Here is a 14806-nt window from a genome sequence, read left to right as displayed (position 1 = left end):
GGTCAGAGTGCCCCCAAGTCCTGCTGAGAGTTCAGCCATGCCACACAGGACAGGGAGCTGGGGCAGCCCCACGGCTCCTTCCTGTCCTCCTCCAGACCCCAAAGCACCATACGAGGTCCCCCTTGGTGTCTGGAGGGCATCCGTGGGTGGAAGTACCTCCAGAGTCCAGCAGTGCCAAGCCTCCTATGGTCTGGCTCACGTCCCCAAGCCTCTCTGAACTCTAAGCACCTGTCTACAGGGTGGAGAGGGAGAAAGTGGCTTGGAGGGGCAGGTGCGTCTCAAGTTGGCTCAGGAGAGGCGGCCCCAGGAAGCAGGGGCAGAGGAATGCCAGAATGGAATGGGTACATGAGCTCAAGTCACTTCCTTTTTTTTTTTTTTTTTTTTTTTTTTTTTTTGCAGTGCTGGGGATCGAACCCAGGGCCTTGTGCTTGCAAGGCAAGCACTCTACCGACTGAGCCATCTCCCCAGCCCTCAAGTCTCTTCTTTCTAAGTCACTTCACACAAAGTGGGTTTGCACCAAGGTGGCTTTTAAGCCCACATGGCTCTGTGCTGCAGTGTGCCAGGGGGTGTGCGGGCTCAGCACTGCTGGGCAGGGGCAAAGGCCGGGGTGGTGAGTTCATATATCCTTGAGCCAGAACATTCCCCACTGTGGCTACAGTGCCGAAGGAGCACGGACTCCCAAGAGAAAGGACCCAGAATGTCCTCCAGAGGGACTGTGGCCAGGGCTCCAGCCTTCCCCTCACTGATCCCCTCAAGGACCAACCAACCAACTTCCTGGCGGGAGTCCTGGGTAACCACCCATTCTGAGGCTTGCCTACCCACCATCCGGGAGGGAATGGCTGTGTTCAGGCTCCTTTGTCTTTTATTCCACCCCAGCCTGTGGATCCTCTAAAATGACCCAGCCCCAGGAAAAGCAGATGGAAATTACCACTGGGAGAGAGCGTGGAGAAATCTCCTTGTCCTATGGAGCCAAAGTCAAAAAGGACACTTCTCAAACGGTGGTCCCTGGACAGCAGCAGCACTATCTACCTGGGGGCTCATTACACAAGCAAATCCTTAGGGCCCACCCAAACCCACTAAATTAGGTGACCTAGGAATCTGTGTTGTCACAAACCTTCTAGATGAGTCAGATGCCCACCCACCTACAACTCCTGGGCTGGGCAGACCTCTCATGTTAAAACTGAAAGAGACCAGAGAGGACAATGAACTTAACCAAGGCCACACAGAAAATTAGTGGCAGAGCAAGGATGCCACTGGTCCTCTGCCACTAGGGCTGGCCTGGATGGCAATTCAGGGAGGACAAGGTGCACCCTGATTCAGCCCATCTCACTCACCAGCTCTTCCTCCACGAGCTGTTCTTGCAGAGGCCACCCCCAGCCCCATGAGCACCAAGCATGGGGTAGTTGCTCTGGTTTCTGATGCTGGATCTGGCAGCCTGGAAAGGGGGCTGGAGAGGCAACCCCGGAGCCTTAGTGACACCAGTTCCAGCAGCTGATGGAGCCCTGCAGCTCTGCTGCCCAGCAATGTCCTGCCACTGAGAAATTCTGACTGGACCAGGGGCTCTTGGGGCCCTCTCTCCTGGACAACTCAGAATGCAGTGTCCTGGGGAAAGCTTTATTCCCTGTTCCAAGAACAAGACTCTGCACACAGAAGTTGACAATCAGGTGATTTCACGAGACTTCCCGCCCCTCCCCCCGACCCACAGACAGACACTAGGGAACAGACCCAGCATGCCCTCGAAGTCCTACCCCAGGCTCGTCCCTATCAGGAGAGGTGCACTCTGACAGGTGGGGCTGACTATTGAGGGACCACTCTCAGCAGGGGGTGCAGTGCAGGAGGGACACAGCACACAGGTGGTCTTCCACCCATGGCTTTAGAGCTAGGAGGACCACCATTGTCCTCTCTCAGTTTAACAACGGTGCGCTATCGGCAAGAGGGTAGGTAAGAGAGCAGAGTGCTGACAGGAAAGGGGATTGTGGAAGGGGGCGGCTGGCTGGAGATCAAAGGTCTATTTGTCCAAACCTCAAAGCCCTCAAAGTGACGACTTCAGTCTCCTGCTATTCTCTGTGCAAGAAAGAGGCTGAGGGCTGCCCACCACTGGCTCCTAGGAAGCCTCGCCTCAGCCAGCCATCCTAAGTGACCACTTGGTGTCTACACTGATGGAACCCCCCTCTGCCTGATGCTGTCGTCTCTCAGGATGGCCAGGAGGGAGCCACGGTCTTCTCCATGACTTGATCTGGGGCCACCCTGGTCTGACCGCCCAGGGGCCTCAGGGCCTAACGTTCGCCTTGGCTCCATGGGAAGCCCTGTAGGGGACCCAGAGCCCACTCCTTCCCCAGTGCTCCTGGGTTCCAGCAGCTCCACAACCTCAGGGTGGGGCCAGCACTGGGGACCCTTTCGCTCCACTTGGTCCTGGCCCCACCTGGCATCTCCTTCTCTCCGCCCCTCCCTCCCTGCCTGAGGCCCATCCCCTTCCCTGCCCAGCGTCCAGACGCATGGCCTCCTGCACCGGCAGACCTGTCCTTCCAACCCTGGCCTGGCCTCTGTGGCCTGCCCAGGGTCACCCAGAGGGGTAGTAGGGGGTGTCGCTGTGGTAGTTGTAATCTGGGCACACCTTCTGGACCAGTCGGTAGTCTGTACTATAGAAGGCGATGTAGACGCAGACGACTTTGAAGGGCTGGGAGCAGCTCCAGGTGGCTGAGCTCTGAGCATGGTCTCGGGAACAGGTTTTGGCTGGGTCGTGGGTGCAGAGGGAGGTCCGGCGGCCCCGTTCTACCTTCTCCCACTCCATCCGGCAGTTGAAGATTTTGGAGGCCTTGGCTTCAATGAAGATTTGCTGCTCCTGGTGGAACTCCACAGCTTTGCTGGGGGGCACGAGGCTGATGGAGATGTTGCCCTGACCCGTGGCATTGTGTCGGAAGTGGACGCTGAAGGTCCCGTTGCCGTGGTCCACAATCTTCCCCGTGACGAGCAGGTTCAGGGCCACTGTCTTGATGTTGGAATAGAAGTCACCCCAGCCAAATATTTTCTTCACCTTGGCTGAGGGTGGGGGTGTGTGGTTCGGGCGGTTGGGGGGCTGCCCAAGGACCCCCCAAGCCTCCCCAGGTGGAACCAGCAGCCCTAGGAGAGTGGAGTTGGCCATGGGGCGGGACTTAGGTGAGATGTGGCCCCGCTTCCGAGGCACCCGGGGCCGGGGCTGGCCCTCATGATCATCATGCTCAGGGTCCTCTGAGCCAGGGGGACCATCATCCTGGCCACAGATGACCTACGGAAGGGAGTTGGAAAGACAGTGAGAGCTTTGTACCCAAAGGATATAGGAATTCTGGTCTGTCACTCCCTGCCACAGTATTATCTCTGTCCCTGTCCTTTCCCCTCTGACTCAGGGCTGAGGGGCCCCTGAATGTTGCCCACTTACACTGGGGTCAGCATGACTGTGGCTTGAGTCACATGCACACAAGGCCCCTGTGCCCTAGGCAGTCCCAGTCTGATGGGGGAGACTCAGCTGCTGATCTTGGAAAAGTCCATCTGATGGCAAAATCCCCTAGTCCGATGGAAGAGGTAGAATCCCTGCCTCTGTGAAGCACGCAGTCCGATTCGGGAGGCACATTCTCTGCCCTCAAAGAGCCCTGAGTCAGTTAGGGGAGCCCCTTACTAACCTGGGGTCTTCCAGTAGACAGGAGAACAGTTCCTGCCTTTTGGGACTTTCCTAGCCTGTTGGGCGAGACACCATCCCTAATCTAGGATAACTGCTACTCTTAGATGCAAAAAGAGCCAACACTCAGTGAAATAAGAACACAGAATCCAGTGAAATTCTCTGTCAAGTACAAATAAATGCAGCGTAGGTTTTGGCAGGAGGACTAGGGGGAGCCAGGAAGGGAGTGCCACACCCAGGATGGCCTAGGGTATGGAAAGCCAAACGCTTCTCTGGGGAACATCGATGATGACATGCCAAGATGTTACTTGCATTATGAGTAGGACTTCTTATTATTCCCATTTCACAGAGGACATCAGGGCTCAGAGGTTACATCAGAGCAAACAAGACTAAGGTCACATAGGGTCAGGCCTCCCATTACGCCATGTATTCCCAGCCTCACAGACCAGATGTCTTTAAAAAAGAATTTTATCCAAGCCCCATTCCCACTCCAAATGTCCTATAAAACTCGGCCAGGGCTGGTCCTGCCTCTGCAGGCTCAGTTATGGTGACAGGCCGCACCCAGGGAAGCTTCCTGGAGGAGGGAAGAGAGCCTGCAGGGCTGGCCTGACCCAGGTCCTTGGCAGCTCTGCAGGGTCTCAGGGAGGTTAGGTTTCCTGAGGGCAGCCGCCTGCTTGTGTATTTGCTCAGTTTTTGAGAGTTCTCACCCATTTGTCTGCCACCAGCCCTGGGGACACCAGATCCGCTGGCAGTGTGGGGGCCTGGTAGTGACAATGGGATTGGGGTGCGGGATGTGGATATTCAAAGGAGTTTGGGGGCCTCACGTCCCTTGTTCTGGCCTTGGCAGGGCCTGCGACTGTGTGCTGTGGCCAAGCCCATCTCTGCCCCAAGGCCAAGACTGGCCTGTCTGGAGGGCCCCTGGTGGAGTTCATTCAGAGGGAGGCTCCTGGGGCTGGATGCAGGGCTGCTCACCTGTATGTACTTGACCCTGGGGGTTACAGCTGAAAGGGCCCCAGGTAAGGACTAAGCAGGGAAGGGCTCTTCCAACAGTGGAACCAGGGTACTGGCACAGGGGATCATTGTTTTGAGAGAAGAGGCAGATCCAGATGTGGAGGGGTTTCTCCAGGATGGAGCTGGGGCGGGGTGAGGCGGGGGCCGTCGGCGCTGTGTAGCAGGGGAGTTAAGCCCTGGGTTGGGGTCGGGGTGGGGTTCCTCTGCGTCCTGGGCCGCCAGGAAGCCGCGAGCCAGCGCCGGGGGAGCGGGTTCAGGGCGCTCCGCTCATCTACCGCGAGCGCCCGGGGCGGGAGCCGCCTGCCCAGGTCCTGTGGGGCTCCGGCTGCGCGCAGCCAGGAGAGGAGAGGAAAACAACAGGCGAGGAGGGAGGGAGCGGGAGGGAAGGCGGGAGGGAGGGACGCGGGGGCCGCCCCCTGCCTGGACTGTCTCCGCGCGCTGGGGCACCTGGAGCCCAGGGCTGTCTGGGTCCCAGAGGTCCGGGGAGAAACCCGTATCCCCTGACCTGGCAGGTCACCGGCTCCACACCTACCCCTCCCATCCTCGTTCCGTGCGTCCCGGGATGCCGAGAAGGGGTCGGATAACCCTTGGCGACCCGGCTCCGGGCCTTTTCCCTAGTGTTTGTCGCACCTCCGGCCACCAGCCGCGGAGTGGGTGGGCCAGTCCAGCACCCTTCTCCCCGCCCCTATTAACCCTCTCTGTCCAGTCTCCGGCCTCGGACCCGCCCTCTCCCCCCAGCCTTCAGTCTTCCCCTCCATCCCTGGGATGCCGGGGGAAGGGAGAAAGTTTCAGGGCTCAGAAGCTTCCCGCGCTCTCCCCCGATCCTCCGGGCCCCCGCCCCTCCGCGCAGCTCCCCGCGGACCACTCACCAGATAGAGGCTGCCCTGCACTAGGAACACGAAGCAGCAGCGAGTCAGTTGCATCGTCCTCTTCTGCTCTGGTCCGCCTTCCTCTTTTCCCTTTCGGGGTCCCAGGCCCCTTTCTCCCCTTCCTGTTCCTTTAGGCGCGCCGTCCCATGCTCCAGTCCTTGGCGGCTCGCGACCCTCCCCTCAGCCAGTCTCCCAGGACCGACCCCGCCCCCTTCGGTCCAGCTGTACAGCCGCCGCCCCCCACCCCGAGTCCAGCTGTGCCCGGCGCGTCCCCGCTCGAGGTCCCAGATGTGTGCCCCGAGCGCCTCGAAGGGCTCCAGCTGCGCCGCGGCTTCGCGGCTCCAAATATGCGCTCGGCGCCCCTCTCGGTTCCAGCGGCTCGGCTCTCGCCCAGATGTGCTGGGGACCTGCGCGCGCGCCCGTCCCCGGTGCTAATTCCCCAGACCAGACGGCCCCTCCCGCCCCGTCGCAGCGCGCCCCCTGGCGGACGCCCCGGGCCGCGCTCAGCCTTGGCCGCCCGCTCCCCGCGCTGCGCCCCGCCAGACTGGAGCGCTCCTGGCGCCTAGGCGGCTCCGGCTTCCTCGTCCCTCCCTCTGGCGGCGGCGGCAGCGGCAGGTACGGTGAGCCCAGCCGGTACCTCCGGAGTTAACTCCTCCCCTGCCGGCCCGCAGCTCGGGGACCGAGGACGCTGGCTCTCCAGCGAAGGGGGCAGGACGTGGGGCGGAGTAACTGGGGAAGGAACAGAGAGGGTGATAGCAAGGCTTGAGGGCCCTACCTTTTCAACCCCTGTGGCAGGACACTGTTTTCCCTAGCAAGCATCGGAAATCTGCTGCCCTACCCCCAACCCTGGGAGTCCTGGAATTTGGAAAGATAATGTTATCCAAATCCATTCTAAGAGGACATCTTCCTTATTGTAGTCTTGATGCCAAGGAAGTTCTTCTAAGTGTCTAGCCTTCACTCCTTTTGTTATCACGGTGTATTCCTTTCCTTCTCTACTTATAAGGAGCTGGAATAATCACTAGACCTCAGTAATAACTACGAAGCATTTGTCTGGGGTCCTAGTCACTAGGCACTAGGCTGGATTCTGGGACAGGGGGCAAGGGTAAACCTCCTGAGAAGTTGGGGAGCCTCCAGGGAGACTCTTCCTCTGTTCTTCACTACTTACCCTCTCTGCGACACAGCAGGGTCACCAGGTTGAGAGGGGGCTCCTGCTCTAGTTGGATCTCTGGTTTCTGCAAACCTTCAGGCTTGCAGAAGGACAAGAAGAACAAGACCCTCATATTAGATTCCCAAAGGCAGGGGCCTATCCTCCATCGCCCCCACTGTCTGACATTTCAGGGCCTCTTTAGTCTTTAGAAAAATAAAAGGTCAAGTCCTGGTTCCTCTTGGAGGCTGCGAGGATGAGGAGGTACCCAGCATTTGGAGTGGCCCTAGCCCGGGCTGGATTTGGGGGGCATGCACTCCTCCCCGTGGTGCTCTGAGGTCCAGCTTGGTCCCTGGCTACAGCCCCCAGCATGCACCCAGCCTCCTCCCCCACCATCTGCCAGGCGGGTGCGCGGGGAATGCAGATGAATCTTAATATCAGCCTGGGCCAAGTTCGAAGAGGGAGACAGACTGCAGAACCAAGGCAGCATCCAGAGCCCCCTGTGTTCCCTGGCACCCTAGGCCATACCAGGAGGCGGCAGCTCTTCCTGGTGGTGGTGGGGGCCTGTCTGTGTCTAGTCAAAGACCCCAAAAGCCAGGGGAGGAGGGAACAGGTAAATCCATGTTTGGCCTCTCAGCCTGTAGTCCGGCTGAAAGGAAGAAGCTGTCAGCCTGAGCGTGGGCAGCTAGTTCCGGTGTTCAGTTAGGCAGAGGCATAGCTGAGCCCACTCCTTGCCCAGTTCAGAAGGTCCTGTCCCCCCAGGAGAGCCCAGCAAACCCAGCAGAAAGAGCTCTTTTTTCAGGCCAGACAGTTCTAAATTCCACTCCAGACCTGAACCTGCTGTGTGACCTTGGGTAGGTTACTTTGGTTCTCTGATGCCAGTTTCCTGATCTGTTGTTGCAAGAACGAAATGAGATGAAATGTGCAAACAAAGTGCAGGCGCGATGGCTGGCGGGTAGTCGTAGGAGTGCAATAAATGGAAGTTCTCGTTTTTCCACTTCCCACACATTTGCTGGGGCTGCTCCTCCTGCTAGGCTTGCCCTCGCTCCCCTCTTGGTCATTCCTGGCTCTCACTTCCTTCAAGTTCCTGCTCTGCATTCATCCATCAACCACTGGCCGAGCCTGTCTTCAGTGCCAGGCGCTGGGCCAGGGGCTGGATACAGAGATGAATGGGACACCATCCCTGCCCTCAAGGATCTCATCGGCTAGTGCAGAACAGAGACTTGAAAATCGATAGGTATAACCCACTGTGGTGACCAGAATACCAGATCCTTGCACAGGGCATTATATGGATGCACTGGGGAAGGTGGGGATGGGCAGGAAGGCCAGGGGCAACTTTCTGGAGATGTCATGAAGTTGTGGGGAGGTGTCCTGGCCAGGCAAGGGCTATTCCTGGCAGGGGGCATTGAGTGATCACAGGTCCGGAGGCCAGAACTGGAAGCAGCCTGCTGTTCCTAGAGCCCTGAGGGATGGGGGGAGGCAGATCTGACCACGGAGGAGCTTATGTGTCAGGTCAAGGGGTTGGGACCCTCGTCTATGGGGAACGTTTGAAAATTTTTAAGTAGGCTGGTGATTATACCAGATTTGCTTTTTTTTTTTTTTTTGAGAATTCACTAGAAAGAAGAGAGGCTAGAGGGAGACAGAAGGGGAGAGACTCAGGAGAAGAATGCACTGCTCTGGGGCAGGTGGGGAGGCTGAAGACCTCTTTTGGAGGCAAAGTGATCAGACTTGGTTGCTGCTGAGGTGGGGGAGGGGAGGGAGGGAGTCAGTCTGTGGCTTGGGTAACAAGCTGGATGATCAATGAGGGGGCATCACAGGCAAGGGAGGAGGATGGGGCCAGAGAAGGGGGTGAAGGTTAGCTTTGGTCTTGCCAAGTCTGGGTGCTTTAGGCCATTCGAGGGCAGGAGGAAGTCTAGCTTGAAGTGTGGGAGATGTCCGAGGAGCAGTAGGCATGGATAGAGGCCCCTGAGCACGCTGGCATTGAAGAGATGGGCAGAGGAAGAGAGCCACCAAAGGCTCCCAGGAGGAATGGGCATCCAGGGGCAAGGAAGGCAGGTGGGGCCAATCCAGGAACGCTGGCGGAGTGTGCACAGTACATAGTGAACACCATGCAACATCTAAGATGCCACCTCCATGGAGCTGGGGACCTAGGACTTTGTGTTTTTATAGCCCCTTCCCCCCCTCCGGGGGAGGGGATATGGATGGAAGTGGCCTCTGGGCCTCACTATGGAAAAACCCCAGTGTAGGGAGTGTCAGGAAAGAAGGAATGAGCCACAGCACAAAGGAGCAGAGAGACCTGGCCGGAGAGACACAGAGAAGTGACCACTGGGTGTAGCTGAGATTCCTCCAGCCACTCTACCCAACCTTGGTCCCTCCAGCTGCTCCCAGGGCAGGAAGACAGACCGCAGACACAGGATGCTGTGCGCCAAGCATGATCACAGAGCTCTGCCGGGGATAACCACCATTCAGGTTCAGATCCTCTCCCCCCAAGCCCCTCCCCCACCGTGCTGTGCACACACACCAGCTCAGCTGAAGAGCAAGAACTGAATGCCCCACCGTGTCCACTAGCACCTGGCTAAAGGTTGGTCAGGGCATTTGCTTAGCACCTCTGATGCCTCCCCGGCTTCTCTCACTGCTGGAAGAATCCTGCCTCTGTGGCTTCCCCCTCCCTGCTGCCTCCCCAGTGCCACCGAATGAACACAACACAGTGGGGACCTGTTCAGTGCTTAGCCAATGAATGGGAAATGGGGTTCCTGATGGTTTGAAAGGCAGAGAGTAGATGCCATTGAGCCAGCTGGAGTGGGGAGGTCTGGGGGAGAGGCGAGAGGAGATCATTATTGTTAATAATCTCCCATGTTTAGCTGGCAATTTACAATTTGAAAGTGTTAGGATAGAGTACTATGTATAGGTATTAGGGAGGCCTAGAGGGAAACCCTAATTCAAATGAAAGGCCAAGCTCAGATCCCAGAGAGATTAGTCTGAAACGATGTGTGGATCAGCTCAGGTGGGAGGGGAAGGAAAGAACCTTCCAGGCAGAGGAAGCAGCTCATGCAAAGGCCAGAGATGAAAGCAAGCCTGGGAGTGGGGTACTGAGGAGGATGGGATGAAAGACTCATTTGTTCCACAAATAGTTATCAAGTGTCTACTTTTATGTCGGGTCCTGGGCTGGGTGTGGGGTGCGGCTGCGGATGGTAGAGACTGCAGTCCTTATTTGCATGGAGACTTTGGGCTGGGAGGGAGACAGAGATGAAACAGCTAAGCAGGCGAACATATGAGCTCTGAGATGTTGGCAAGTGGTATGAAGAAAGAAGAAAGGCAAGTTCCAGGAGAGAAAGGAGGAGGGGTCCTCACTGACTCAGGCCGAAAGGATGAGGAGGCCTAGGTCAGCCAGAGAGCAGAGGCAAGGCCTTCCGGGCAGAGGGGATGGTACATGCAGAGACCCTGAGCCCAGGGAGTGCTTAGTGCTTTGGAGGAGCTGAAGGAAGGTGAGCATGGTGAAGGTGGAGAGAGGACCCGAGGCCACCAGAGATGGGGGGCAGGGGCTTGATAAAGCAGGGCTTTATGGGTCAAGGTATTGGTTTGCAGTTTTTTGTGATTAAAGGCGACTTTTTGTTTTGCTTATGAGTTGTAAACAGGGTTCTTTAGAGAGATCACCAGAAAGATGTTCTGGCAACAGTGGAGAGGGGCATCAGAGGGTGTGGGAAACTGGAGGCTGGGAGGTGATGGCCGTCTGAATTAGGACAGAGACAGCAGGGGTGTCAGGAAGCGGCATCAGGGGAGACAGGAAGGATGGCCCTGAAAGATGCCTACCAGGTGGAAGGACAGGCTATGGTTGTTGAAGGGTCGAAGCTGACCCCCAGCACTCTGGCCTAGGGAACACAGGCGTGGGGAGAATAAGTGTAGCCCCCTTCTGGACAGGTGGCCTGTAAAGGGCTTAGGGGTGCTCAGGTGCAGTGAGTATCAGGGGCAGAGTGGAGGTCAGCCTGGAGGGACAAGACTGGGCCGTGTGTGAGCTTGGAGAATTGTGCAGGGTGAGGGTGGGAGAGCAAGCAAAGGACAGACCACCAGGGAATGCAGGAGGCCACCAGAGCCAGGCTCCTCTTATAGAAAGGAGGTTGGCCCTGGGGGAGGGGGGTGGAGAGGGAGAGAGAGGAGAGACACCCCAGTGGGGGACAAGGGAGCCAGAAGGACCGCAGAATCCGGAGTTGTTAACATCCCAAATTGTGCATACCTCAGTCCTGAGAGGTCGTTTGTCTATCCTCCTGTCTGCACAGGACCTCACCAATCAGGGGGGACCTTCTCCTGGGAGAAGTGGAGTCCTGCAGCCCTGCATTAGGGGTCTGGCTCTGAGATGCACTCCAGCGATTTGGGGTAGGCTGTCGTTTTCTTGGGCCTCAGCTTTCCCATCTGCCAAGGGGGATCATCCTGCGCATCTCATGGGGTGAGGATGCGGGGAGCACGAGAGCGTCAGCACTCTCCTGGGCACATCCCACTCCCGGTCTTTTGTCTGGATGTAACTGGTAGAAAGTGCTTTGTAAACAGCGAAGCACTGAACAAAAGGAGTCATGCCCCTTCCTTCCTGATACATTTCCGCATCTTGGGAGATGAGAAGCACGGGGGAGTAAACAGGGCCTGAGCGAGGTCGCTAGACAACAGGGCACCTGGCAGGGAGCCAACACCTGGCACCAGGTCAGTGGCTGCCCCCTTGGCCACCTGTCGGCTGGAACCCAGTCGCTGTGAACCCAGTCGCTGTGGTCAACAGCAGCTGTGCAGGGGGCGACGGAGAGACGGTGCGGGTGTGGTGGGCGGAGGGAAGTGGGGTCAGCGCGCCACCTGCTGGGCACTTAGGAGAAGGCGAGGTTCCGCGCTCCTTTGCCGGGTGCAGGAGCGTGGGGCTCAAGCCCTTTCTGCCTTCCAGTGCCGGGCGCAGTGGGGCTTTACAAAGATTCTTTAAGAATGAATGGTGTATCCGGGCTGGCGCACGTCTGTAGTCCCAGCGACTCCGGGGGGCTGAGGCAGGAAGATCGCATGTTCGAGGCCAGTCTCAGCAAGTTGGTGAGGCCCAAAACAACTTAGCAAGACCCTGTCTCAAAATTAAAAAAAAAAAAAAAAAAAAAAAAAAAAAAAAACCCCCCCCCGGGTGGGGGTGGGAACCAATGCGCCCTCCTCAGATGCCTTGTTGTGCACTTGAACTCTGGAGCCAGATTACCTCCTCCCAATCCTTGATTTGCCTGGGTGTCTTAGGCAAATCACTAACTCTGGGTGCCTCCATATTGGTGGTAATAATAGTAGCCTCAACCGTGACTGGCGCACAGTTACGGGTTGGCTATTGTTATATTCACTTCCATGTACTAATCCAAGCACAGATGCCCAGGTGTCGCCTTCCTGCCCTGGAGCGCCTAAGGAGGCAGCTGTCAGTGGAAATAGGTTTGGCTGGAGGGAGATGGGGGTTCATGCAACTTGTGTCACTGAGCCTCAGGTTGTTCATTTGTGAAAAGGGTCACTATAACAATCTGCAGTCAGAAGTTCTCGCTTCCTGTGCACCGAAGGGACGCAGAGGGGGTGCAGGGTATGCGGAGGGGAAGGGCGCACCCGGCGTCCACATGCTCTCCCAACCCGTGGCTTTCGCTTTGCCTAGCGGTGGGCAAGCCACACCAGCCCCAATACAGGTCGCACTCTTGCTTCGTTTCCCGATGGACATTGAGCCCAGAACGCCAACTGGCAGCCATCTCCAGGGTGTCTGGGGCCACCCAGCAGGCCTGCCCAGGCTCCGCAGCTGTTAGCTGGGCTGACTGTCCTCCAGGCGTCCGGATGAGCCTGGCGGAGCTTCCCATTTCCAGGCCGTTAGTGACGCCTGGCGGCCTAGGGGAGAATAACAGTGACCTGCGCCCCGCCGGTCCCCTCCTTACCAGGAACCCCATCAAGCTCTTTTGAGTTGGCACGGGTGCGGGTAGAAGGACTCCCCATAGCAGCACTGACCTGGGCTTCTAATGGGGAAAGGGAATCTAGGAACTTCAGATTCCAAATGCCATCAGAGATAGGGTAGAATTCAGGAGCTCTGAGGAAGGGGCAGCCCTGCAGCGGGGGCTAAGGACATCACTGGGTTCAGAGCGATGGCTTCCTTAGTTTTCTCCCTCTGAATTATTTGAGGTCATGATTATTCCCCTTTGGTGTCCCAGTCCCTAAAGATCTTAAGCGGGCAGTACATGGGGGAGAGGGGGAGGATCCCAGAAGTGGCTACAGCCTGAAATCAGCCCCAGTCTGGGCTGCTCCTGGGTGGGGTCAGCTGCCACAAAGAACCTAGAAAAAGACTGGGAGAGGCAGCAGAAAAGATGCCACTTTTCTGCCTGCTCCCTCTGGACCAGATGGGAGTGTGGCTGCAAACTCAGCCTTGCCTGCCCCAGGGTCCTACAGGCTCCTGGGAGGCCTGACCTCAGCCAGGGCAGAAACTTTTCACTCCTGAAAGCCAGGTCTGAAGCCAGTCGCCTCCAGACAAAGTCCTAACTCAACATAAGCAAAGTTGTACTTGTCATGTTCATTCCCACGGATCTGTAGCTCCCCGTGTTCCACCCCAGGGAATGAGAATCTCCTCGCCAGCTCTGTCTCTGTTCTCCCCGCAACACGACCCCCTTCCCTGTATCGGCGTCACCCTCTCCGCCCCAGGGCAGGCTGCAGGACTCCATCATCGCTGCTTATTGGGAACACAGCGGCATTTGGACTAGTCTCTCCCAGACTTTTAAGATCCACCCTGAGAGCCAGCAGGAGTTGGGGTTCCAAGATGCAAACTAGATGGTGTACCTCCCCTGTTTCAGTTGCTTGGAGTCTTCCTGTAGCCCCAGATTTGCCAGAGCAGATGCACTAAACATTGCCCAAAGTCTGTCATTTAACTGCACAACCCAGTGAGGTCGGGTCTATTGTTGCCACATTTTACATAAGAGAACTGAGGTTTGGAAAGACGAGAGACATTCCCAAGGACCTACAGCTAGAACTCTCCAGAGCAGGGACTGGAACCAGGCAGCTGGGTCCCCAGAGCCCTGGTTTGGCCAAGCCTGTGTTTCCTGAGGTGAGGTATGTATGTCTTGGCTGGAAGAGTCCTTTTTTAATAATACAGATGGAAATTTTAAATTTTAATAGAAACATGTTTTTTAAGACTTTTCTTCTATTTTATTTATGGCAAGGGATGCTAATTCTCCATTTATGATGGAAAATGTCCCTTTAAAGTAAATTTATTTGGGGACAATAGTAATTGAAAGAAAAGTACTGAGTACCTGATAGCACAGTGGGGTGCACATGTGGGAACAGGGTAGTGGCCTGCTGGTGGCAGTGAACTGCTGCTCAGGAGACACTAAACTCCTGGCCCTGCTCACCCTCCTACCCCTCTCGTTTTCTTTCCACACCCCCCACCTTGGCCTCTGAGTCATTTGCAGCCCCCACTGGTCTTCTGTGCCTTTGGACAAACTGTTCCCTCTGTCCGACCTCCCCTTCCTGTTCGGTTGTCTCACCATTGGAGGCTGAACCTAGCTCAGGCATCACTTAGTCCTGAGGTTTTTCTGAAATGGAATGGACACCTCTCCTACCATTGTACCCCGAGCCACCTACCCTTAAGCATATATATATATATATAATTTTTTTTTTTTGTACTAGGGATTGAATTCAGGGTGCTCTATCACAGAGCTACACCCCAGCCCTTTTATTTATTTATTTATTTATTTATTTAGGGTCTTGCTAGGTTGACCAGGCTGGCCTTGAATTTGGATTCTCCTGCCTTGGCCTCCCAAGTTTTCGGATCACAGGTGTGCACTACCATCTGGTTCCCTAAAGTATATTATACTTGGTTCTCCTCTCTCCCCTCACTGCTTCTAGGAGTTCACCCAGACTGAACTATGAGAAGACTGGGATTGTCCTCTTTGGTCCAGCACCTGACACCCAGGAGGAGTTCAATAATTACATGTGCAATTAATGAGTTCCATGGGAAACCAGATGAGGAAAAGGTTGGTTCCAGATGGGTGGACAGGGGACAGGGTGGCTACAGCTTTTGGGAAGGTGGGCATGGGTTTTCGAACTGGATGTTGAGGTAGCATAGACAACTAGGAAAGATGGTCACTTGGAAACAGCCAAAGATCTTTGAGG

The 14806-nt window shown here is 56.5% G+C and overlaps 1 protein-coding gene across 2 annotated transcripts; it reads right to left on the bottom strand.

The window, feature by feature from the left end:
* Positions 1-462: 462 nt before the first annotated feature.
* NXPH3 (neurexophilin 3) lies at positions 463-5990 on the bottom strand. 2 transcript variants are annotated; one of them, XM_079133490.1, is made up of 2 exons: positions 5533-5990; positions 463-3265 (listed from the first exon to the last, which is right to left on the bottom strand). In XM_079133490.1, exons 1-2 carry the CDS (start codon positions 5584-5586, stop codon positions 2561-2563), a joined length of 759 nt encoding a protein of 252 aa, XP_078989616.1. In that variant the 5' UTR covers positions 5587-5990; the 3' UTR covers positions 463-2560. The 2 variants fall into 2 exon arrangements, with proteins under 2 accessions (XP_078989616.1, XP_078989617.1); XM_079133491.1 differs by lacking the exon at positions 5533-5990 and adding an exon at positions 5196-5403.
* Between the last annotated feature and the right edge of the window lie 8816 nt (positions 5991-14806).

Source organism: Sciurus vulgaris, assembly GCF_902686455.1.
Source record: "Sciurus vulgaris genome assembly, chromosome: 3".
NCBI lineage: Eukaryota > Metazoa > Chordata > Mammalia > Rodentia > Sciuridae > Sciurus > Sciurus vulgaris.
The sequence above is the reverse complement of the archived record's forward strand: the minus strand, read 5'-3'. Positions and strand labels throughout refer to the sequence as shown.

Bases quoted from the DNA above. Each gene is read 5' to 3' on its own strand.
- NXPH3 (XM_079133490.1), bottom strand. From the start codon at position 5,586: ATGCAACTGACTCGCTGCTGCTTCGTGTTCCTAGTGCAGGGCAGCCTC. The intron at 3,266-5,532 runs GTGAGTGGTCCG...TCCCTTCCGTAG, and splicing joins TGCAGGGCAGCCTCTATCTG to GTCATCTGTGGCCAGGATGA.